This window comes from Typha angustifolia, chromosome 1 (assembly GCF_048772165.1).
Source record: "Typha angustifolia cultivar Huaian chromosome 1, ASM4877216v1, whole genome shotgun sequence".
NCBI lineage: Eukaryota > Viridiplantae > Streptophyta > Magnoliopsida > Poales > Typhaceae > Typha > Typha angustifolia.
Window position 1 is genome coordinate 3,740,815 of NC_133239.1, and position 24,252 is coordinate 3,765,066.

Below are 24,252 nucleotides of genomic sequence, written 5' to 3' on the forward strand. Positions count from 1 at the left end.
ATTATTTTCACTAGGTTATTTGGCTATTTGATATGCAATAAATTAATTCACTCTTTCTGTGACAGATGGCTACAGATCATCACTTCCAGTAGGATCCTTGACTTACAGAGAGATATTCAACAAATTAATGGCTATTTGATATCTAATTTATGTGAAACTCGAGACGGCAGAAGCATTGAGAATCTCTTTAAGAAAGTAGAATTGCAATTCACCTCCCATCTTATATTCATCTTGGATCCTTAGTATCATTAATTGCTTTAATTTGACTTAGAACTCAACTGAGATCTTACAAGAAATTACAAGTAGATACCTCTCACACAGAGAACACCATAACTCTGCTAACAAAAGCTTTACAACGGATTAGATTATCCTATCGTGGTCAAGCTACAACTTGCAGGAAGTTTATCCAAGAAACAATTAATTATTCATGACGCAGGAAGTCTATTTACGATGCAATTTGAGCCGAAGTTTATACTTTAAATAGATTCTTCACAAGGAAAGAGAGAATTACAAAACTAAGCTGGGCAACATTTGCCATAGCTAAAATTCCCTCTGACTACGTTATTGTGATTAACTATGCAAGTCACAAAAGTTTTATTTCAATGTAATCTTTCCAATGTAACAAAATAGAAGATAAATAAAAAGAAAATATAACTATATAAACTAGTATATGTTTCTATATGTCTACATATTAGTATTTTCCTCACTCTTTTTCTTTTCCTTTTTTCTTTTTTCGTTCTCCTTCTTATGAGAGGATTTGCTCATTCCTTTTGATTTCCACAGTATGGATTATTCGAGCAACCATCAGCAGAAACTGTTGTTTCCTATCTCTGCTTGAACATCATCAGTTCGGCACAAGAACCCTGCCTTATCGATACAAGACATAAGTACTGTTGCTACTCAAGCTTTCAAAGGAGCAAAGGAGAAAAGTTCGCAAGAAACTAAGATTTTCGAGAGAGATTAAACAGTTTATTTACATCTATTTACTCAATTCCTTGTCTCCAAGATATGCATAGTTTCAATTTTCTTGCAGAAAATATAATTGCACCTCTAAAATAGGAGGACAATGATATCTTGGCCGATACAAACTTAGTGACGGTTCTATGAGTGTATAAACAACAACTTGCAGGAAATTTTGCGTTTACAACACAAGTTTTCATTTACAATATGACCCCTGGGGTGAAACCCAGAGTCAGAAGCCATTGATATTAACAAATGAGTACCCAATGAAGTTTTCTCCGCTCCTTGGGGTAAGGCTAGCTTTGAGCAAAGTGTTTGTTCCGTACAAATACTTGTTGCAGAGTGAACTCTGAACAAGGAAAATTATAAGCATTCTTACAAATTATGCAGGGAGTGCTTCAAATTCAGGATAAGCAGATATTGCCGTATCTAAAGAGCTAAAGCCTATCTGCTCACCAATTTAAGTGATGTTGACTCAAGAATTATGCAGGGCCTGCTCCCAAACTGCAAATTTATACAGCAAGCTAAAGATCATTCAGACAGAAGTCAACAAGTTTGTGAAAACAATAAGACTTGTGTAATGGAAGGGATTATAGTTATACCTCTAAAATGTTACGATGGTTATGTAAGAAAAGAAATCAGAGAATTGCAAAACATATGCTCTGGACTATCTTCAGTTTTAATTTATTTTCTTGTTCTTCTATTTTTTTAAGGAGGATTAATAACACAGTGCAAAAAATGACCAATGACAGCTATATATATAATATATCATTCAAGGAATTCTTAAAAAAATCAGCAGTACAAATTAGTGCAAAAAAATTACAAGGTTCTTTAATGATCAGAAAGAATTAGAATAACAGTATAAAAGCAGAGCATAATTAATTGGGAATGATTAGAGAGTAGCATAAGGTGTGCACCTGGTTAAGCAATGAATTAGTCACAGTATTGTGATATCAGGGATGTGAGCGATGGTGTGCCAGTCAGGCCCGCCCTCTCGGTAACGATCCTTCAAAGCCGGATGACAGTTCTGTACTAGTAACCATTTAAGATTCGGCGGTAGCACTGGAAGTGATTGGAGACTTTTGCAACCTATAATATTCAGCCACCTGAGGGAGGTGAGGTGTTGAAATGCCTCCTCCATCTTAGTGGTGAAGGTCGTGAGCTCACTTGCATCTTTCACCGTCAACCCACTAAGGGAGGTGAGCTTTTCCCTGCTTAGCAGCACTTTGAGCAACAAGGGGTTGTCGATGGTTAGATTGAAATAGGAACGTGGTGACGAGCGCACCCCTTCTTCCACCACCTCTTGAACTTGATCAATCGCCAAACAGGTGAGCTTTGGACACCTAGAAACTTCTAAATGTGTAAGGGAGACGAGAGCTCGCAGCCCTCCAATCGACCTCAGCTCTACACAATCTGTAATAGATAAAACGAAGAGCTTGGTGAAGTGTTGCAATACATCAGCCGAGGGAAGGGTTGTAATGTCTGGACATGTTATTATCTTAAGACTTTCCAATGAGGATAGATCAGATTGCATACACAAGGACAATTCCACATCTTTGATACTACTATCATTGATAGTTAACCATTCTAACGATGGAGGGGAGGGGGGAATTTTCAAATGACTTAATTTCTCTCGCTCTCGTTCGAACCATTCATCAATATTTTTCAGATTTGGACAGTTCGAGATACTCAATCGAGATAGGAATGAAGATGAGGAGGAAGAGGGAAATGCCAACGGCGAACATATCGGTCTTCGAAATGCTGGGAGAATAGATATTCCCACCCTACCTAGCCTTAGGTTTTTCAGTGTATGAGGGAGGGAAGGAAGTGCAATCAGTTTAGAGCAATCTGCGACTTTGAGTGTGTGAAGACGGGGAAACAATTGGTCATCCTCGATTGCACACCACCCCATTAATTCTGGAAAGTCACATAATACTAATGTCTCCAATGACGGAAATCCTTTGATGACACCAAAACCATAGAACCCACAACCAACTTCTTCTATCGCAGCCATACTAAATAGCCAAAGATCCTTGAGTGATGGAAGTTGTCCCAAAGGTGGGAGCTCTTTCCACTTTTCGCAACCACGGAGATGAAGCATTACTAGGTTCTTTAAGTAATGGTTTTCCATCAGCCAACTTGGAGACCGGACTCCAATATAGCAAACAATGTGAAGTTCTTTGAGATTCGAATGCGGTCGCAGGCCTTCCAATACTTCCTCCTCTTCATCGCATCTCACAATTCGTGTAGTGTTGCACCATGACAACTTCAACCTAACAATATTCCCTTTGTCACTTAACCTAGCTTCCATGGCTTCCTCTTTACCACCAATATTTTCAAGATTTCTTATCTGAAGGGATCCTCTGAGCTTGCTTAAGGTTTTTAACTGTCCGATCTCAAAACCTCCCATCTTCCCTACACAGAAAATTTTTAATTCCTGGAGACGAGTCAATTTACCTATGCCGGATATCGTCGAGACTATTGATTTATCTTTTTCAACCCAGTGATTTCTTCTTGGATCTTCAACAAGATGGTACAAGTTGATTAGTTTGTTCATGCTCGCCGGTAATCTATCAAGTTCCAACCCCCAAAGAATCAACATTTCGAGATGGTAAAGTCTACACAATTCATCCGGCAATTCTTTGATTCCAGTGCCACCAAGATTCAAAAATCTTAGATGCATTAAGTCACATGCACTAGAAATGGGCAATACTTCCATATGACAATTAACAAAATTAAGCACGCGAATGCATTTTAGCTTTTCCAGTACATCACGAAGATCAGCAACATTCAGATCCGAATTGCTCCGGAATAAAAAATTCAAGGTCCGCAAGTGCTTTAGTACAGACGAATACTCAGTAAGTCCAGCTAGATTAGTAGTCATCACAGATAAATGACGAACACTATCTGGGATTTCCTTTGGCTCATTTCCGTTGATTCGATAATAGACATCTTTTGAGACAGATTCTGCCAAATCATGTAATAAATCATGTATCTTGTAGATCTGCTCCCAAGGAGACCAAAAATGTGTAGGTTCAAAGAATGCCTTCGATATTAAGTCATCAAAGTAATATCTTCCTATATCCTCCGTCCTCATATTATGGTTGGTATTATGAATAAGGCCCTCTGCTATCCACATGTATATGAGATCATCACGTTCAAATTCCCAGTCATTTGGGAAGACACTACAATATGCAAAGCACCTCTGCAAGTGTACGGGAAGCTGTCGGTAACTCAATCTTAGAACTGGGATAATATCATCCTCACCCTGCTCCAATTCCCAGATATCACTCTTCAAGATGCCCTGCCAGTGTTCGTCTCTCAGATCATCTTTCAACAACGCACCCAGAGTCTTTGCAGCCAACGGTGATCCCTTCAGCCTCTTTGCTATCTCTTTCCCAGTAACTAGTAATCCCGGATGCTCCTCAGGGTCAGCAATGTTATTGAATGCACACTTTTTAAAGAAAGACCAAAACTCATCCTCTGGTAGCCCCTGCAATCCAATTGGATCCATAGTGCCCATCAATTCTGCAACCTTCTTTAGTCTACTCGTAACAATTATCTTGCTTCCCTCCTTTCCACATAACAGAGGAGTGCGAAGCTTCTCCCATGCTGTCCTCTCCTTCTCATTCCAGACGTCATCAAGGACAAGAAGAAATCTCTCTGATCTTAGCTTCTCTTCAAGGATCAATTGTAGGCTGTTAAAGTTCTCAATATCTCCATGACTGCGATTTCGGTGGGATTGATCGAGGATCTCTCTTGTAAGCTTGACCACATCAAAAGTATCTGAAACACATACCCACATAATTAGAGAGAAGTGCTGCTTCACCCTCTCATCTTTGCATACTAGCTGGGCAAGAGTAGTCTTTCCGACTCCTCCTATTCCCAGAATCGGAATGACAGAAACATTTCCAAGAGCTCTAGATTCTGATTGTAGCAGAAGGTTGATTATATGCTCCTTCTCTTTATTTCGGCCAATGGGTACTTCCGGCAGCAACGAGCTAGTGATGCGGCTGCTGGTGAACAACTCCGGCTTCTTAGAACTCTCATCCAATTCTAATAATTGAAGGAAGTTGCCGACATAGGCGGCGCTTCTTTCTAACTTCTCGACAACTCTGCTCAGCTCCTTAACGTCCTCATCACAAGAAAACAAGCTCCTGGCAGCAGTACGCACACGTTTGGCGGCATTAGAGGAGGAGGAGGCAAAGGAGCTACTCACCTCGCCGCCGCCATCGTTTGCTTTCTGCTCGAGGATTCGGTACTCGAAGGTGTCGAGCACGTCGTCAGCGTCGTAGGCCGCGTCTTTGAACCACCGCAGCCATCGGAGAAGGGACGAGTTCTTGATCTGCCGCCCCTCCGCGGCCTCAACTGCACTCTGGATCATGATGAGCAGCTCCTGCAGTCTCTCCAGCTTGTCTTTGACTCCAGCTTGCATCTCGTAGTTGCCGGTCAAGAAGGAGGCGGCTTTGTTCACCAACTCACCCACGATCGCAGATCCCAACATCTCCGCCACTGATCTCCTCACAAACAGCAGGGTGAACTCAAATAAAGAAGAAAGAGCAATTTAGTTAAGAGCCCGGAGACTCCAACAGAGGACTCTCTCTCAGACAACTTAGACTTGAGTGACCGACAAAACTATTGATGCGTCCAGGAAGGAAAAATCTACTAGGCGCTAAGGATGGGCACCAAGTGTCGTTCAATCTATTTTGCCATTAATGATAAATTTTCCAGATGGTCACGTGCATCCATTGAAATATGAGAGTTGGGTGCCACACTGAAGTGATATCATTTAAGTCGAAACCCAAAGTGAAAATTACGTACCATAATTGTGTGACTTGTTTGGTTTGAGACTGAGCTCTAATTTTATTTTTTAGTTTTTATTTTTTTTAAAATTAATTAGATATAAAAAAATAAAAATATATTTAATTACTGAATTAGTTTATAAATTTCTAAATCAGTTCAAAAATGGTCTCTAGCAAACAAGGCCACTTACCTTCTTCTAAAAAAGGCTTAAAGATGATAGAGATACCTTTCATCAGGTGTTTATCTTCTAACATTAATCCCATATAACAAACTAATAATGTATACTTATATAAAGGGAAAAAAGAAAGCAGAAATACCAAATAAATAACACTAGGTAACAACCAAAATTAATCCAACATCCAAGCCAAAATACTTTTCTCGCGTCTAGTTTGAGCAAGAGGGCGAAACCATTCCAATTCTTATCCAATTTGCCATTAGAGAGCTCACCATCCATTGACTGATATGAGTGGTAATATACTTCAGGGGCTTACTAATTATTTTTCTTGGCCTTCTGAAGAATAGTCGTAGCACACACCAAGTAGAGGAGAAAGCCAACATAAGAACAGATGAGAGAGATGCCAACTTTGTTGCAGTACTTGTCAAAGTAATTGGACATTTGAAACCACCCAGTGTGGCTGTTATCATACTTCCCCACGTATCCCATCGCACTTGCAGAAGCAGCTGCAGCCATCACTAGTCCCATAGCTAACTGCAAGAAACAAAATGGACAATAAGAATCATATTTTATAGAAAATTAAGTGTAGCAAACTAAAATAGGAGTTTCTCAAGCGTTAATTGGCACCATCTCAGTCCTCCTTTTGTTTTTGTTTGAGATATATAAATATTATTGGACTGTAAAATAATAATTCAAGTTTTCAGACAACTGATTATCTAATGTAATACAAGAGAGATTTTTTTTTTAGAGTTTATAATGTGAGTTTTCATTTACAATATGAACCCTGTAGTGAAACTCAGAGCCAGGAGCCATTAATATGAACAAATGAGTACCCAATTCCTCTCCTTGTAGCTAAGGCTAGCTTTGAGCAATGTGTCGTTCAGTACAAACACTTGTTGCAGAGTGAACTTTGAACAAGGAAAATAATAAGAATTCTTACAAATTATGCATGGAGTGCTTCAAATTCAGGATAAGCAGATACTGTCTTATCTAAAGAGTTAAAGCCTATCTGTTCACCAATTTAAGAGGCGTTGACTCAAGAATTATACAGGACCTGTTCCCAAACTGCAAATTTATACAGCAAGCTAAAGATCATTCAGACAGAAGTCAAGAAGTTTGTGAAAACTGTAAGGCTTGTGTAATGGAAGGGATTATAGTTATACCTCTAAAATGTTATGATGGTTAATTAAGAAGGAAGCAGAGAATTGCAATACATATGCTCTGCACTTTCTGCAATTTTATTTATTTTCTTGTTCTTCTATTTTTTTTTTTTCTAAGGAGGACTACATATATCATTCAAGGACTTTCTTCATAAAAATCAGCAGTAAAAATTAGTGCAAGAAAATACAAGGCTTTGTATTAATGAATGATCAGAAAGAATTAGAATAACAGTATAAAAGCAGAGCAAAATTAACTGGGAATGATTAGCATAAGGTGTGCACCTGGTTAAGCCATCAGTTAGTCATAGTATTGTGATAAAAGGGATGTGAGCGATGGTTCGCCGGTCAGGCCCGCCCTCTCGGTAACGATACTTCAAAGCCGGATGGCAATTCTCTACTCGTAATCTACGGAGACTCGACGGCAGCATTGGAAGTGATTGGAGACTGTTGCAATCTTTAATATTTAACCACTCGAGGGAGGTGAGGTGTTGAAATGCCTCATCCATCTCAGCGGTGAAGGTCGTGAGTTCATTTCCACCTTTCACTGTCGATCCACTGAGGAAGGTGAGTCCTTCTTTGCTTAGCAGCACCTTGAACAACAAGGGGTTGTCGATGGTTAGATGGAGATTGGAAACTGATGACAAGCCCATCTCTTCTTCCATCACCTGTTCAGCTTGATCAACCCCCAAAGAGGTGAGCTTTGGACATCCAAAGACAGATAAAAAATTGAGGGAGACAAGGGCACGCAGCCCTCCAATTGACCTCAGCTCTCCACAATTTTTAATGGACAAATAGAAGAGCTTGGTGAAGCGTTCCAATACATCAGTCGAGGGAAGGGCTGTAATATGTGGACATCTAATTATCCCAAGAGTTTTCAGCGAGGGTAGGTCATGTTGCATACACTTGGATAATTCCACATCTTCAATACCATTGTCATTAATCCATAAATATTCTAGCGACGGAGGCAGGAGGTAGATGCTAGGACCACAGCTAATGCCTAGTTCTTGCAACTGACTTAATTTCTCCCGGTCTTGTTCGGACCATTCATCAATATTTTCCAGATTTGGACAGTTCAAGATAGACAATCGAGATAGGAATGAAGGTGAGGAGGAAGAGGGGAACGCCAATGACGGACATATCAGTCTTCTAAATGCTGGGAGAAGGGTTATTCCCACCCTTCGTAGGTCTAACTGTTTTAGTGTAGGTGGGAGGGAAGGAAGTGCCATCAGTTTGGAACAATGGTGGATTCCAATAATCTTAATACGAGGAAGCAATTGCTTGTCCTCGATTGCAAACCACTCCTTTAATTCTGGAAAGTCACGTAATACTAATGTCTCCAATGACGGAAATCCTTTGACGACACCAGAACCATAGAACCCACGACCAACTTCTTCTATCGCATGCATCCCACGTAGTTCAAGTGTTTCGAGTGATGGAAGTTGTCCAAGAGGTGGGAGCTCTTTCCACTTTGCGCAACCATGGAGTTCAAGCTTTACTAAGTTCTTTAAATAATGATTTTTCATCAGCCAACTGGGGGACCGGACTCCACTGTTGCCAACAATCTTAAGTTCTTTGAGATGCGGATGCAGTTGCAGACCTTCCAGTACTTCCTCCTCTACATCGCATCTCACATTTCGTGTAGTGTCGCACCATGACAACTCTAACTTAACAACACTACCTTTGTCACTTAACCTAGCTTCCATGGCTTCTTCTTTACTACCAACATTTTCAAGATTTCTTATCTGAAGGGACCCTCTGAGCTTGCTTAAGGTTTTTAACTGTCCAATCTCAAAACCTCCCGTCTTCCCAACATAGAAAATTTTTAATTCCTGGAGACGAGTCAATTTACCTATGCCGGATATTGTAGAGACTATTGATTTATCTGGTTTATCCTCTTCAAGCAGATTAGGGCCCTGCTGACTCCTTCCTTGATTTTCTTCAATAAGATGGTGCAAGTTGATTAGTTTGTTCATGCTCGCTGGTATTCTATCAAGCTCCGACCCCCAAAGAATCAACATTTCAAGATGGTAAAGTCTACACAATTCATCCGGCAATATTTTGATTCCACTGCCACCAAGATTCAAAAATCTTAGATGTATTAAGTCACATGTACTAGATAGGGGCAATACTTCCAGATGGCAATTTACAAAATTAAGCACACGAATGCATTTTAGCTTTTCCAATACATCACGAAGATCAGCAACATTCAGATCCGACTTGCTCTTGCATAAGAAATTTAAGGTCCGCAAGTGCTTTAGTATAGATGAATACTCGGTAAGTTCAGCTAGATTAGTAGTCATCACAGATAAATGACGAACACTATCTGGGATTTTCTTTGGCTCATTTCCATTGATTCGATAATAGACATCTTTTGAGACAGATTCTGCCAAATCATGCAATAAATCATGTATCTTGTAGGCCTGGTTCCAAAAACTAAAAGGTTCAAAGAATGCCTTCGATATTAAGTCATCAAAATAATCTCTTCCTACATCCTCCGGTCTCCGATTGTGGTTGGTATTATGAACAAGGCCCTCTGCCATCCACATGTATATCAGATCATCCCGTTGAAATTGCCAGTCCTTTGGGAAGAGACTACAATATGCAAAGCACCTCTGCAAGTGTACGGGAAGGTGTCCGTAACTCAATCTTAGAACTGGGATAATATCATCCTCACCCTGCACTAATTCCCAGATATCACTCTTCAAGATGCCCTGCCAGTGTTCGTCGCTCAGATCATCTTTCAGCAACGCACCCAGAGTCTTTGCAGCCAACGGTGATCCCTTCAGCCTCTTTGCTATCTCTTTCCCAATAACTAGTAATCCCGGATGCTCCTCAGGGTCAGCAATGTTATTGAATGCACACTTTTTTAAAAAAGACCAAAACTCATCCTCTGGTAGCCCCTGCAATCCAATTGGATCCATAGTGCCCATCAATTTTGCAACCTTTTCTAGTCTACTCGTGACAATTATCTTGCTTCCCTCCTTTCCACATAACAGAGGAGTGCGAAGCTTCTCCCATGCTGTCCTCTCCTTCTCATTCCAGACGTCATCAAGGACAAGAAGAAATCTCTCTGATCTTAGCTTCTCTTCAAGGATCAACTGTAGGCTGTTAAAGTTCTCGATATCTCCATGACTGCGATTTCGGTGGGATTGCTCGAAGATCTCTCTTGTAAGCTTGACCACGTCAAAAGTATCTGAAACACATACCCACATAATTAGAGAGAAGTGCTGCTTCACCCTCTCATCTTCGCATACGAGCTGGGCAAGAGTAGTCTTTCCGACTCCTCCGATTCCCAGAATCGGAATGACAGAAACATTTCCAACAGCACTAGATTCTGATTGTAGCAGAAGGTCGATTATATGCTCCTTCTCTGTGTCTCGGCCAATGGGTACTTCCGGCAGCAACGAGCTAGTGATGCGGCTGCTGGTGAACAACTCCGGCTTCTTAGAACTCTCATCTAATTCTAACAATTTAAGGAAGTTGCCTACAACGGCGGCACTTCTTTCTAACTTCTCGACAACGCTGCTCAGCTCCTTAACGTCCTCATCACATGAAAACAAGCTCCTGGCAGCAGTACGCACACGTTTGGCGGCATTAGAGGAGGAGGAGGCAAAGGAGCTACTCACCTCGCCGCCGCCGTCGTTTGCTTTCTGCTCGAGGATTCGGTACTCGAAGGTGTCGAGCACGTCGTCAGCGTCGTAGGCTGCGTCTTTGAACCACCGCAGCCATCGGAGAAGGGACGAGTTCTTGATCTGCCGCCCCTCCACGGCCTCCACTGCACTCTGGATCATGATGAGCAGCTGCTGCAGTCTCTCCAGCTTGTCTTTGACGGCAGCTTGCATCTCGTAATTTCCGATCAAGAAGGACGCGGCTTTGTTCGCCAACTCACCTACGATCGCAGATCCCAACATCTCCGCCATTGATCTTCCCACGACAAGCAGGAGGGTGAACTCAATGTTCGAGGGAGAAGAATGACTAAAGAGCGTGGAGACTACAGTAGAAGACTTTGCTGGGCTTCTCTTTCTTTCTCTCTCTATCTAAGACTTGGGTGGCCGACACGATTGAGGTGGCCAGGAAATATTCTACTTGTTGATAAAGGATGGGCGATTCACCTGTTTTTATTCAGATTTTGACATTGCGTGGTAGATAACCGCTACAGCCGTACAGTTATCACGTGAGAGTTATGCAGCTCGAGTAAATTAAGGAAAATCCTAACTTAATAGGATTATTCTTTGTTAATTGGATCTAAACCATTGTTCGTCCTTAATTTATTGGATATCCTAAGACTATTATGTTTTGATTACGATTTTAGTATTAAGCAATTAAAGGCCTTGGAAAATATGGGCACTGCAGCTTCTAGAAGGGACTGCATCATTGCACCGTTGCACGCTCCACCTAATTAGAGGTGAGTCAGCTCAACCGGTTTGCAATCCCGCCACACATCACTGAACCACATAAAATCTTACATCTCTCTTTTTCTCTATGATTACTTGCATTTTGAGTTACTTATTCGTGGTTAAATTAATCTTTAGAATTTCTCTACCGTTGGCATCATATTTATGATTTTCCCTATTTGTATTGCATTTGTCCATTACTATTCTATTGGGATTGTTTGTGTTTGATTGGAGATTGGCTTCTGCTGTCTTATTCCGCACAATCATAACCAAAGGTTCAAACCTGAGGTATCGAATTTAGGGATAGCATTGGATTTGCAAATATGTCGGGATCATCTAAATTAGGAAAAATTGTTTCAAATATAAAATTTAAAGTAGAGAAATATGATGGCACTAATAATTTTGGGATTTGGCAATATGAACTAATAGACATCTTGTTTAAATAAAAATTAGATATTACATTAGAAGAAAAACCTACAGAAATCACAGATAAGGATCGAGAGAAAATGAACTGGCAAGCTTGCAACACCATTCGGCTTTGTTTAGTAAAGGATCAAAAGTACTTTGTGACGGAGGAGACCTCAGCGAAAAGCTTGTGAAAGAAATTGGATGATAAGTTTATAACTAAGAGTATTGAGAGTAGGCTATATTTGAAAAATAAGTTTTTTCGATTTCATTACAAGGTTGGAACGCTTATTGCCAAGCATTTGAATGCCTTCAACAAGTTACTTGTGGATTTACAAAATTCGAATGCGAAAATATTAGATGAAGACGAAGCTTTGGTGTTATTAAATTAATTGCTCGATGTATATGATCATTTGACTACTACTTTACTTTATGTAAAAGAATTTATTTGTTATAATGATATTGCAAATGCATTGATAAATAATGAATATCACAAGATGGATAAGCAAGTTCATATAGACTTTCCATTTGAAGCATTGACAATTTGTGGTAGATTGAAAATTAGAAAGTTTAGCAAAATGGGTGTATCATCTAGGTGACATTCTTGCTAGAGATGAATGTTCATATTATCGCAACAAAGGGCATTGGAAATAGCAGGGATCAACAGTAGGAAAAGACAAATGTTGTCGATATTGAAGATGGGCATGATAATCTGGATTTGGATATTGCACTTACTAGTTCATGTGTACCATGTCATACAGATGAGTGGATTTTAGAATCGGGTTGCACTTATCATATGTGTCCTCATTAATTTTGGTTTTGCACTTTTGAAAAACTAAACAACAATATGGTTTTTATGAGTAATGAAAATACTTATGAAATTGAATGAATTGGCTCAGTTCGTTTGCAATTGCATGATGGATGAGTAAGAGAGTTGACAGGGATGTATATACCTGATTTGAAAAAAAATCTCATTTCATTGAGTGCATTGGAATCCAAATGCTTCACAATTACAACGAAAAATGAGTTTTGAAAATTGCATTAGGTACTCGAGTTGTGATAAAGGATCTTCGGAAAATAAATTTGTATTTTTTGTAGGGTAATACTATGATAGGCAGATATTGTCATAAATTACAAAGCCCAGATTTAAAAAATGCAATCTTTAAGAGAGCTGTAAAGTTTGGAAAGTCTTCTACTTTGAATCAAGAGCATTTGTAGAATGGCATAAGTAAAGATTTTTCGTAGTAGGTGGAGATTGACATCCCTAGTGCTCCGCCAAAATCTACCAAAGCAAGGAATCTAAATTTAAAAGACTCAAAGTTTGCATAAGGAGGAGACCCCAACTCAAAAAATTTTGCAGAAAGAAAAATCAATTACAATTAGTAGACCGAGAAGAAAGACTCCGGAGTTTGCGTGGTGTACTGACAAAATGGCATATGCACTTTTGGTTGTTCATGACGATAATATAGTCGTGACTGGAGTCAAGGTCTAATATTGTTTGGACTTGACTAATTATTTGCGTATCTAATTATTTGGAATTGGCATGTACTCACTCATTTTGCTTTCACGGAGACAAATTGTTTGACGTCTTTGAAGTCTCACCATAATTGTTGCTTTTGAGTTTTGGAATAGTGCACACACTTTGCAATAGTGAAAACCATTTGAAGTTCTTTGGAAACTAAGATTTTCGAGAGAGATTAAACAGTTTATTTACATCTATTTACTCAATTCCTTGTCTCCAAGATATGCATAGTTTCAATTTTCAAAAGAAAAAAAAAACCCAATTAGCAGAATAATTAGAATAAGCAATTACATTCATAGGATCAGAGGGGGAAAGTCCCTTTGACAGTTTCTCACCTAAGTGGCTCTATTGCCCTTATGGATATCAAAAGAAGGAAACCGTGAATACCTTAAGAATTTGCCCTTGGATATGATTTGGCTACACTTAAGAGGAGCAAGAGAAAGAAAGCAAAGGTAAGATTAGATGATGTAGCAAGAGATTTTGGCAACAGAAAGAATGTGCATGCATGCATGTACGAGGAAACAGTTCAATTGGAAGTCACTTGAAATCCTTCTTTAATTTAATTAATTCTTCCAGTTCTAGCTAGTGCAGATTTAATTTAGACCTTAGATTTCAAAACACAGAATCAATATAATGGATATTATTAGAAAGAAACAATCTTTTTAACATTAAGTATCACAAGAAAAAAATATATAGTTTAGCCAAGTCACAGGATGGACCAATTGAAATGATCGATTACGCACCAAAAAAAAAGAAAAAAACTGTGACAGGAGACTCTACTTCTTACTGCAGATCAATCTGTAATGGCGGATGCACCCACAGTCACCTTCAAGATCGAAATGTGCAATAATAGGTTGGGGAAGTCAACAGGAGCTAGCTGATCCAGAAGTCATTATATTTACGTAGTATATTCACATATATTTCGACTCACAAGTTACATTGACAAAAGTTATACAGCATTAAGTATACAGAATTCTCACCAGTTCATAATACCTATTAGCTGTGTGATTACATCTAATAAGATAGCAGCTAATGAGCTATTTTAAGCCATTTTTCTCGACTATAGAGTTATCCACGGTTACCGACTGTCTCTTTTCCATCAAACAGTAGAATGATGATCTTTAGTACTTATTGTTGCTATTTTCCCTAATCTATAAAATATTCTTTCTTGTACATTCTGAAGTAGTTCAATCCCTAGAGCAACTGGCACTGATATTTACAGAGAGAAAAAATCACTATCTACAGAACAATTATGTTTTCAAATTAAATGACAGAAATTCCTATTTATACTTATATTCTTAGTCTTGACAAGGAAAATGAGATTTGGAAAATATGTACCCCATGATTCTTATTTACAAAAGGGAAGAAAGCAAGAAAATAATAAAGATATCAGGACATTCTTTAGCAATTTGTAAATCCAAATCATCATCTTCTGTCAATACCAGCAAAGATCGTGTTAGAAAGCTAAGGTTTTGTTCACACAACCGTGTATAGAATCTCCAACTTTATGCATCTTTTTGCTGGTGCTACTTTAAGAATTATAAGAAGTTCTTGCAGAAAATATAATTGCACCTCTAAAATAGGAGGACAATGATATCTTGGCCAGTACAAACTTGGTGACGGTTCTACGAGTGTATAAACAACAACTTGCAGGAAATTTCGAGTTTACAACATAAGTTTTCATTTATAATATGACCGCTGGGGTGAAACTCAGAGTCAGAAGCCATTGATATGAACAAATGAGTACCCAATGAAGTTTTCTCCTCTCCTTGAAGGTAAGGCTAGCTTTGAGCAAAGTGTTGTTCAGTACAAACACTTGTTGTAGAGTGAACTGTGAACAAGGAAAATTATAAGAATTCTTACAAATTATGCAGGGAGTGCTTCAAATTCAGGATAAGCAGATATTGCCGTATCTAAAGAGCTAAAGCCTATCTGCTCACCAATTTAAGTGACTCTGACTCAAGAATTATGCAGGGCCTGCTCCCAAACTGCAAATTTATACAGCAAACTAAAAATCATTCAGACAGAAGTCAACAAGTTTGTGAAAACTGTAAGACTTGTGTAATGGAAGGGATTATAGTTATACCTCTAAAATGTTATGATGGTAAATTAAGAAAAAAAAAATCAGAGAATTGCAAAACATATGCTCTGGACTATCTGCAATTTTAATTTATTTTCTTGTTCTTTTTTTTTTTAATGAGGACTAATAACACAGTGCAAAAAATGACCAATTACAGCTATATATATCATTCAAGGACTTCTTCAAATAATCAGCAGCACAAATTAGTGCAGAAAAATTACAAGGTTCTTTAATGATCAGAAAGAATTAGAATAACAGTACAAAAGCAGAGCATAATTAACTGGAAATGATTAGAGAGTTGCAGAAGGCGTGCACCTGGTTAAGCCCCCGATTAGTCACAGAAATGTGATGTCAGGGATGTGAGAGATCGTGTGCCGGTCAGGCCCGCCCTCTCGGTAACGATCCTTCAAAGCCGGATGGCAGTTCTCTACACGTAACGAATGGAGATTCAGTGGTAGCATTGGAAGTGACTGGAGACTATTGCAATCTTTAATATTTAGCCGAAGGAGGGCGGAGGTGAGGTGTTGAAATGCCTCCTCCATCTCAATGGTGAAGGTCGTGAGCTCATTTGCACCTTTCACTGTCAACCCACTAAGGGAGGTGAGCTTCTCCCTACTTAGCAGCACTTTGAGCAGCAAAGGGTTGTCGATAGTTAGATTGAAATAGGTACGTGGTGACGAGTGCACCCCTTCTTCCACCACCTCTTGAACTTGATCAATTGCCAAAGAGGTGAGGATGGGACATCTAGAAACTTCTAAATCTGTAAGGGAGACAAGAGCTCGCAGCCCTCCAATTGACCTCAGCTCTACACAATCTGTAATAGTCAAAACGAAGAGGTTGGTGAAGCGTTGCAGTACATCAGCCGAAGGAAGGGTTGTAATACGTGGACATCTTGTTATCGTGAGACCTTTCAATGAGGATAGGCCATATTGCATACACCTGGACAATTCCACATCTTCAATACCACTATCTTCGATAGTTAACCGTTGTAGCGACAGAGGCAGGAGGTAGACGCTAGGACAACAACTAATGCGTAGACTTTCCAAATGACATAATTTCTCTCGTTCTCGTTCGGACCATTCATCAATATTTTCCAGATTTGGACAGTTCGAGATAATCAATAAAGATAGGAATGAAGATGAGGAGGAAGAGGGGAATGACAATGCCGGACATATCGGTCTTCGAAATGCTTGGAGAAGGGATATTCCCACCCTATCTAGGCATAGGTTTTTCAGTGTAGATGGGAGAGAAGGAAGTGCAATCAGTTTGGAGCAATCTTCGACTTCGAGTGTGTGAAGACGAGGAAACAATTGGTCGTCCTCGATTGTACACCATCCCATTAATTTTGGAAGGTCATGTAATACTAATGTCTCCAATGACGGAAATCCTTTGACGACACCAGAACCATAGAACCCATAACCAACTTCTTCTATCGCAGCCATACTAAGTAGCAGAAGATCCTTGAGTGATGGAAGTTGTCCGAGAGGTGGGAGCTCTTTCCACTTTTCGCAACCACCGAGTTGAAGTTTTACTAGGTTGTTTAAATAATGGTTTTCCATCAGCCAACTTGGGGACTGGACTCCATTATAGCAAACAATGTCAAGTTCTTTGAGATTCGAATGCGGTCGCAGGCCTTCCAATACTTCCTCCTCTTCATCGCATCTCACAATTCGTGTAGTGTCGCACCATGACAACTCCAACCTAACAACATTCCCTTTGTCACTTAACCTAGCTTCCATGGCTTCCTCTTTGCTACCAATATTTTCAAGATTTCTTATCTGAAGGGATCCTCTGAGCTTGCTTAAGGTTTTTAACTGTCCGATCTCAAAACCTCCCATCTTCGCTACACAGAAAATTTTTAATTCCTGGAGACGAGTCAATTTACCTATGCCGGATATCGTAGAGACTATTGATTTATCCTTTTGAACCCAGTAATTTCTTCTTCGATCTTCAACAAGATGGTGCAAGTTGATTAGTTTGTTCACGCTCGCCGGTAGTCTATCGAGCTCCAACCCCCAAAGAATCAACATTTCAAGATGGTAAAGTCTACACAATTCGTCCGGCAATTCTTTGATTCCAGTGCCACCAAGATTCAAAAATCTTAGATGTATTAAGTCACATGCTGTAGAAATGGGCAATACTTCCAGATGACAATTAACAAAATTAATCACGCGAATGCATTTGAGCTTTTCCAATACATCACGAAGATCAGCAACATTCAGATCCGAATTGCTCCGGAAAAAGAAATTCAAGGTCCGCAAGTGCTTTAGTACAGATGAATACTCGGTAAGTCCAGCTAGATTAGTAGTCATCACGGATAAATGACGAACACTATCTGGGATTTGCTTTGGCTCATTTCCATTGATTCGATAATAGACATCTTTTGAGACAGATTCTGCCAAATCATGTAATAAATCATGTATCTTGTAGGTCTGCTCCCAACGAGACCAAAAAGGTGTAGATTCAAAGAATGCCTTCGATATTAATTCATCAAAATAATCTCTTCCTACATCCTCCGGCCTCCTATTGTGGTTGGTATTATGAATAAGGCCCTCTGCTGTCCACATGTATATCAGATCATCGCGTTCAAATACCCAGTCCTTTGGGAAGAGACTACAATATGCAAAGCACCTCTGCAAGTGTACGGGAAGGTGTCGGTAACTCAATCTTAGAACTGGGATAATATCATCCTCACCCTGCTCCAATTCCCAGATATCACTCTTCAAGATGCCCTGCCAGTGTTCGTCGCTGAAATCATCTTTCAGCAACGCACCTAGAGTCTTTGCAGCCAACGGTGATCCCTTCAGCTTCTTTGCTATCTCTTTCCCAATAACTTGTAATCCCGGATGCTCCTCAGGGTCAGCAATGTTATTGAATGCACACTTTTTAAAGAAAGACCAAAACTCATCCTCTGGTAGCCCCTGCAATCCAATTGGGTCCGTAGTGCCCATCAATTCTGCAACCTTCTTTAGTCTACTCGTAACAATTATCTTGCTTCCCTCCTTTCCACATAAAAGAGGAGCGCGAAGCTTCTCCCATGCTGTCCTCTCCTTCTCATTCCAAACGTCATCAAGGACAAGAAGAAATCTCTCTGATCTTAGCTTCTCTTCTAGGATCAATTGTAGGCTGTTAAAGTTCTCAATATCTCCATGACTGCAATTTCGGTGGGATTGATCGAGGATCTCTCTTGTAAGCTTGACCACATCAAAAGTATCTGAAACACATACCCACATAATTAGAGAGAAGTGCTGTTTCACCCTCTCATCTTTGCATACTAGCTGGGCAAGAGTAGTCTTTCCGACTCCTCCGATTCCCAGAATCGGAATGATAGAAACATTTCCAAGAGCGCTAGATTCTGATTGTAGCAGAAGGTTGATTATATGCTCCTTCTCTTTATTTCGGCCAATGGGTACTTCCGGCAGCAACGAGCTAGTGATGCGGCTGCTGGTGAACAACTCCGGCTTCTTCGAACTCTCATCCAATTCTAATAATTGAAGGAAGTTGCCGACAAAGGCGGCACTTCTTTCTAACTTCTCGACAACGCTCCTCAGCTCCTTAACGTCCTCATCACAAGAAAACAAGCTCCTGGCAGCAGTACGCACATGTTTGGCGGCATTAGAGGAGGAGGAGGCAAAGGAGCTACTCACCTCGCCGCCGCCGTCGTTTGCTTTCTTCTCGAGGATTCGGTACTCGAAGGTGTCGAGCACGTCGTCAGCGTCGTAGGCCGCGTCTTGGAACCATCGCAGCCATCGGAGGAAGCACGAGTTCTTGATCTGCCGCCCCTCCGCGGCCTCCACTGCACTCTGGATCATGATGAGCAGCTCCTGCAGTCTCTCCAGCTTGTCTTTGACTCCAGCTTGCATCTCGTAGTTGCCGGTCAAGAAGGAGGCGGCTTTGTTCACCAACTCACCCACGATCGCTGATCCCAACATATCCGCCATCTTCTCCTCACAAGCAGCAGGTTGATCTCAATGTTTGAGGGAGAAGAATGAGTAATTAGTAAAGAGCCCGGAGACTCGAATAGAATAGAAGGCTTTATTTCTCCACTCTCCCAGAGCATCTCCAATACATCGAAATTCATATTTATTAATATATATATATATATATATATATATATAATAGGTTTTTTAGTGTTATTATTTTTTAATAAAAGATATTTTTTTTATAAAACTGTCGTGAAGATCTTTAAAATAAAACTAATATTCAATAGTTTTACAAGTAATTTTAAATTACTAATTTTTAATGAAACGTATTAAAATTATATTAAACGAAATAAATATTGAAATATGTATTATAGTATTTTAGGAAAAAATTATGATACCGATTATTATTTGACTGATGGGATATACGACAAATAATCTACTCGTACAAATTATATCTCAACACTAAGGATCAGTACTTTGTTGCCAAACAAGAAGAATATTGAAAAGATGTGGAGAGAGTATTTCGAGTTCTTCAAGCATTTGCCATTATTAAATAACTAATACGATTTTGAAATAAGCGAGTATTACACGACATCATAACTACTTGTGTGATACTACATAATATGACTTTGAATGATAAATAGGACGAGGAACCCGATATTGTTGATTCTATTTAACTTTCGATTGTTGAAGATATAGAAGCCAATGATGATGAGCGATTTCAAGGATTCTTTGCTCGACATATGAAGATCTTAGATAGAGAGGCTCATTTTGAGCTTTGAAATACAATGATTGAATAATTATGATAGAGGCACGAAAATAAAAGAATATAATTTTTAGTGTAATTTCAATGTATTTCATATATGATGTATATCTAATGTATTTTAATATTTAGTATTTATATTGGAAAATAATTTTGAGTTATTATATTTTAGGACACATCGATTTTAAATAATATTAAAAATATTTATTTTATAAATAATAAAAAATCTAAATTTAAATTAACTCAAAAATAATTTAATATTATACTCATTTTAAAGGTCTTAGATGAAACCTTTCCAACAATACTATTTTTATTAAAAATTGATTAATAAAATTAATTATATACTCAGTTTAACTAACTAAATTATTTAATAAATAATACAAATAAAATTAAAATTATTGAATTCACTCCTTATCGGGCAAAGTTGAAAATTTTAAAAAACATAACAAAAATTAGAGACAAACTTTTTTTTTTTTTTTTTGTGGGGCTCTAAATTTAGAGCTCCATTATTGTTAGCGCTAAATTTAGAGTTAGCAATGGAATTTGGTTGAAATTCAACTCAATTCTAAATTTTAAATTTGGAGGCTGATCGGAGATGCTCTAATACAAAACACGTGAGTGGCCGACAAAATTTAGTGATGAAATTCTACTAGGATGGGCACCGAGTGTCGTTCAATCCATTTTTACCAATAACGAATTGATAATTCTCGAGATAGCCACGTGCATCCATTGAAATATGAGCTATGTGGGATTCCTTTAGTTGGGTGGCACTGGCACACTTTAAGTGTATATAGATATCCAGTTTCAGTCGAAACCGAAAGGTCATCTAACGAAGATAAATTAAGGTCATTATGTTATTCGGCTATTTGATATGCAACCAATTATTTCTTTTATTTCTCTCTGAATAAAGATAGAGAATGTACTCTCTAGTCATATGCAAAATATGTGACTACGGAGAATATAAGATTGAAGGTATGAGTTTTTTTTTATTTCTATTTTTTGGTTGAAGAAAATAAAAATAAAAAAGTTAGAACTCACAAAAAAAAATTATTTATATTTAGACACCCCTAAATTTCTTTATTTGTATGTATACTCTTTTAATGTATATCTTTTAAAAGCAATGGTTTTGACATAAATATCCTTCAAGTTAATTTTTATATATACAAGTTAATAAAGTTAGTTCTTAAAAAAATATAAAATATTAGTGCAATTAACTGAAAGTAATGTGTAAAAATAAAAATAAGAATATTTTTATCGTTTTAGTTAAAATTGATAAAAAAAAAAGGGAGTATTTTGATAGATTATTAAACTACCCTTTATTATAAATAGATGAGGAGAAAAGAGAGAAGATAAAGTTTTAAAAAAAAGGAGAGAGATTGAACAAAATAAATATTAGTTAGTAAATATAAAAATATTAGATAAAGAAAATGAGATGAGAAAGAAGTATCAATAAATTAATGTTAAAATAAGTGGTTATTTATTTACTAGTATAAAGATTAAAGAGACTTATATTAGGACGAGCTTTTTCCTATTCTAGCTATGAGCCCAATCCGGGGCATGTCATTGGGTTGTTACTACAAGCCCGAATCCGCTACCCGTTAACCCTCGAGGCAGTTGGCCTCGTGGAGCGAGTCCCCGCCACAATCCTCGTGCCACGTGGCGCATCTCCAAGCCACTGCCCACGTACTTTTTCTCGCCTTATCCCCCGTTAGAACTCAAACCTCGGATCTCATCTCTCAGAACACGACGGCAGCCAGCCATCAGCCATGGACGGCCACTGCGCGAGAGCGGAGCAGCAGGCGAAGGAATCCAGCGACGCCAAATCGCAGAAATTCCACCAATCCCGAGGCATCTCCGAGCTCATCATGCCCCATCTCCTCAACCTGTGAGTCCACTCCGATGATTCCTTCCTTCCATCTTGCTCTTTATCTCTACAGTCGACTTAATTTTCCCAGTTGGGAAGTAGGATAAAGTTAGTTTATCCCTGCTTATTCCTGCAGTTATACCAAACGCGTTGCTTTTACGTGAGGATAGCAGAGGCAGAGTAATTAACGCTTTCATTTTGTCATTTATACTGACTTTATCATGCGTTTATTACGGTTTACACTCTGCATGTCTTTTAATTATTTCAAATTTGCTCCCTGTAATTTTTGTCCTTGGATTTTCCAAACAGCCAGAAAGAGGATGCTTTCTCTGATCTAATAGTAGTGAAAAGGCAGGATATAAACTAAAATAAATACATAATATAAGATATCAAATGCAAAAAGAAATCCTTGTATTATAATCCTTTCACTCGTGTCTGGGCTTGAGGCCTTCTGATAAATCCAAGTTAGTAGGTTTGAATAAAATGGATGAAGATTTTATATTCTGATAGCTATGCTGTGCCTTTTCTGTTGTATTCTGATAGATTTGAATGAAATGGATGAAGACCTTCTAATATTGATGGATTTTGCTGTGCTATTTTTTGCTGCAGATATGGGTCACGGGCGACGGCAAGAGACTTCGACATTTATGCTCCGAATGCGACCTTCGAGGATCCCCTCATGCGTGCTCAAGGGTAATGAGCTCACTGTTTCCATTTTCTTGAAATATTATCTCTCTTATTTTTGGTATTTTGTGTGTTTATTTTTGGCAGTGTGAAGCAGATCAAATCGGCATTCTATTCACTCAAGGTTCAGATTTACTGTCATTTGTTTCTTTCAGCTTGAAAAGTTTATGCATTTCTTCTGTTTTGCTTCTTTCGGTTGGAAGTGTTTGTTGATGTTATGCGCATCTTTCTCTTCTCTTTCCTTCGTTATACTTGTGATTTTTATGGATCAAATGATATTAAAGGTCTTAATTTCAAATACTTCTCTCATACTTGTAGGACTAATATTTCAGCTTATTATGAGTTTCGATGCCTCCATCAAAATTATCTATCCAATTAGTCATCTATAGTTAATTAATACAACCTCGTAGTTTTCATTTTTTCAGATATTCAGTGAATCAAGGATTGTTGAGTACACTGTACAAGAAAGTGCAATTGCACCAGGAAAAGTTGAGGTATGGATTCAAATCACAAGTCTGAAATGTTGTTTGCTGTTCATATTATTCTTCTTTCTATAACTGGTTATGCATATCTCAGGTTCTGATTGACAACAAGCAACATTACAAAATCTTTGGAAACGCCATCGATGTAGTCTCTCTTATCAAGTTAGATATCGAAGAAGGAAAGATTGTTCGTCATGAAGACCGGTCAGTAGAACTTCTTGTGCTTGTTGTTTGATATTAGCTTTATTGACAGAATTCCCGTGTTCATTTGATTAATGCTCATACTGCAATAAGATCTCAATTTGTTCATGCGAAATTAACATCAGGAAGGAGTTCAGTAGAATCTTTCATATGAAATCAGGGAGTTTCAGATTACAATTTGTTGAGATGTAACGAGACACTGTTCTTCTAATTGAACAGAAGTGCGAGATAATTAATTTAACATTATCTTATCCATGGCAGGTGGGATAAGAAGCCTCTGAAGAACAGAGACACAGTCAAGCTGCCCTTGGTAGGACGACTAGCAGAGATTACACGAAGGGGTTCGATGATTGTCACTCATGTTCTGATGGGTTTTGGAAAGGATCCTACCAGCTGAAACTTATATGTTGTTCTCTCTTAGAACATACTATATATTCTGTTTTTCTGAACTATATATTTTGTTGGTCAATTCACTCATAGGACATATCAACATAGTTCGAGTTATGTGTATAATCTGGAATTATCTTAGTCTGCTACTTATGTATCAAATATCTGTAAAAAATAAAAATAAATATCAATTTGTAGCGTTGCGTTCTTCCTGTTAGTCTTCTTGCTCTTCAACCATTGAGCTGCCATTTTCCAATATGTAGTATTGATATTGGTTGTAACTTGGATGATCTTGATTCCTGGCATCTTATTGCTTACCAATTCTCTCTCCCATTTTATTTTCAAAGGTGAAAGAGCTAAATATTATGTGGAATTAACCTGTAGACAGCCAAGGACCTACGAATCTGCATTCCCAGTGAATAATGGGCGTCTAAAATTGAGCCTCGTGG

The 24,252-nt window shown here is 38.6% G+C and overlaps 4 protein-coding genes across 5 annotated transcripts; 1 reads left to right on the top strand and 3 right to left on the bottom strand.

Annotated features, from left to right (window-relative positions):
• Positions 1–998: 998 nt before the first annotated feature.
• LOC140767307 (disease resistance protein RGA2-like) lies at positions 999–5,594 on the bottom strand. 2 transcript variants are annotated; one of them, XR_012105560.1, is made up of 3 exons: positions 1,878–5,594; positions 1,417–1,464; positions 999–1,309 (listed from the first exon to the last, which is right to left on the bottom strand). XR_012105560.1 is itself a non-coding variant. In XM_073107169.1 (2 exons), exon 1 carries the CDS (start codon positions 5,462–5,464, stop codon positions 1,898–1,900), a length of 3,567 nt encoding a protein of 1,188 aa, XP_072963270.1. In that variant the 5' UTR covers positions 5,465–5,594; the 3' UTR covers positions 999–1,464; positions 1,878–1,897. The 2 variants fall into 2 exon arrangements, 1 of the variants encoding a protein (XP_072963270.1); XM_073107169.1 differs by having other exon boundaries at positions 999–1,464.
• Positions 5,595–5,996: 402 nt separating this feature from the next.
• On the bottom strand, positions 5,997–11,089 carry LOC140762053 (disease resistance protein RGA2-like). Its single transcript, XM_073099659.1, has 2 exons — positions 7,381–11,089; positions 5,997–6,472 (listed from the first exon to the last, which is right to left on the bottom strand). The coding sequence occupies exon 1, from the start codon at positions 11,016–11,018 to the stop codon at positions 7,401–7,403; it is 3,618 nt and encodes a 1,205-aa protein (XP_072955760.1). The 5' UTR covers positions 11,019–11,089; the 3' UTR covers positions 5,997–6,472; positions 7,381–7,400.
• A 3,833-nt stretch (positions 11,090–14,922) lies between these two features.
• Positions 14,923–19,477, bottom strand: LOC140766997 (disease resistance protein RGA2-like). Its single transcript, XM_073106769.1, has 3 exons — positions 15,815–19,477; positions 15,360–15,407; positions 14,923–15,250 (listed from the first exon to the last, which is right to left on the bottom strand). The coding sequence occupies exon 1, from the start codon at positions 19,438–19,440 to the stop codon at positions 15,835–15,837; it is 3,606 nt and encodes a 1,201-aa protein (XP_072962870.1). The 5' UTR covers positions 19,441–19,477; the 3' UTR covers positions 14,923–15,250; positions 15,360–15,407; positions 15,815–15,834.
• Positions 19,478–21,908: 2,431 nt separating this feature from the next.
• Positions 21,909–24,020, top strand: LOC140775931 (uncharacterized). Its single transcript, XM_073119469.1, has 6 exons — positions 21,909–22,070; positions 22,659–22,742; positions 22,821–22,857; positions 23,159–23,227; positions 23,310–23,419; positions 23,678–24,020. Exons 1-6 carry the CDS (start codon positions 21,952–21,954, stop codon positions 23,811–23,813), a joined length of 555 nt encoding a protein of 184 aa, XP_072975570.1. The 5' UTR covers positions 21,909–21,951; the 3' UTR covers positions 23,814–24,020.
• Positions 24,021–24,252: the final 232 nt, after the last annotated feature.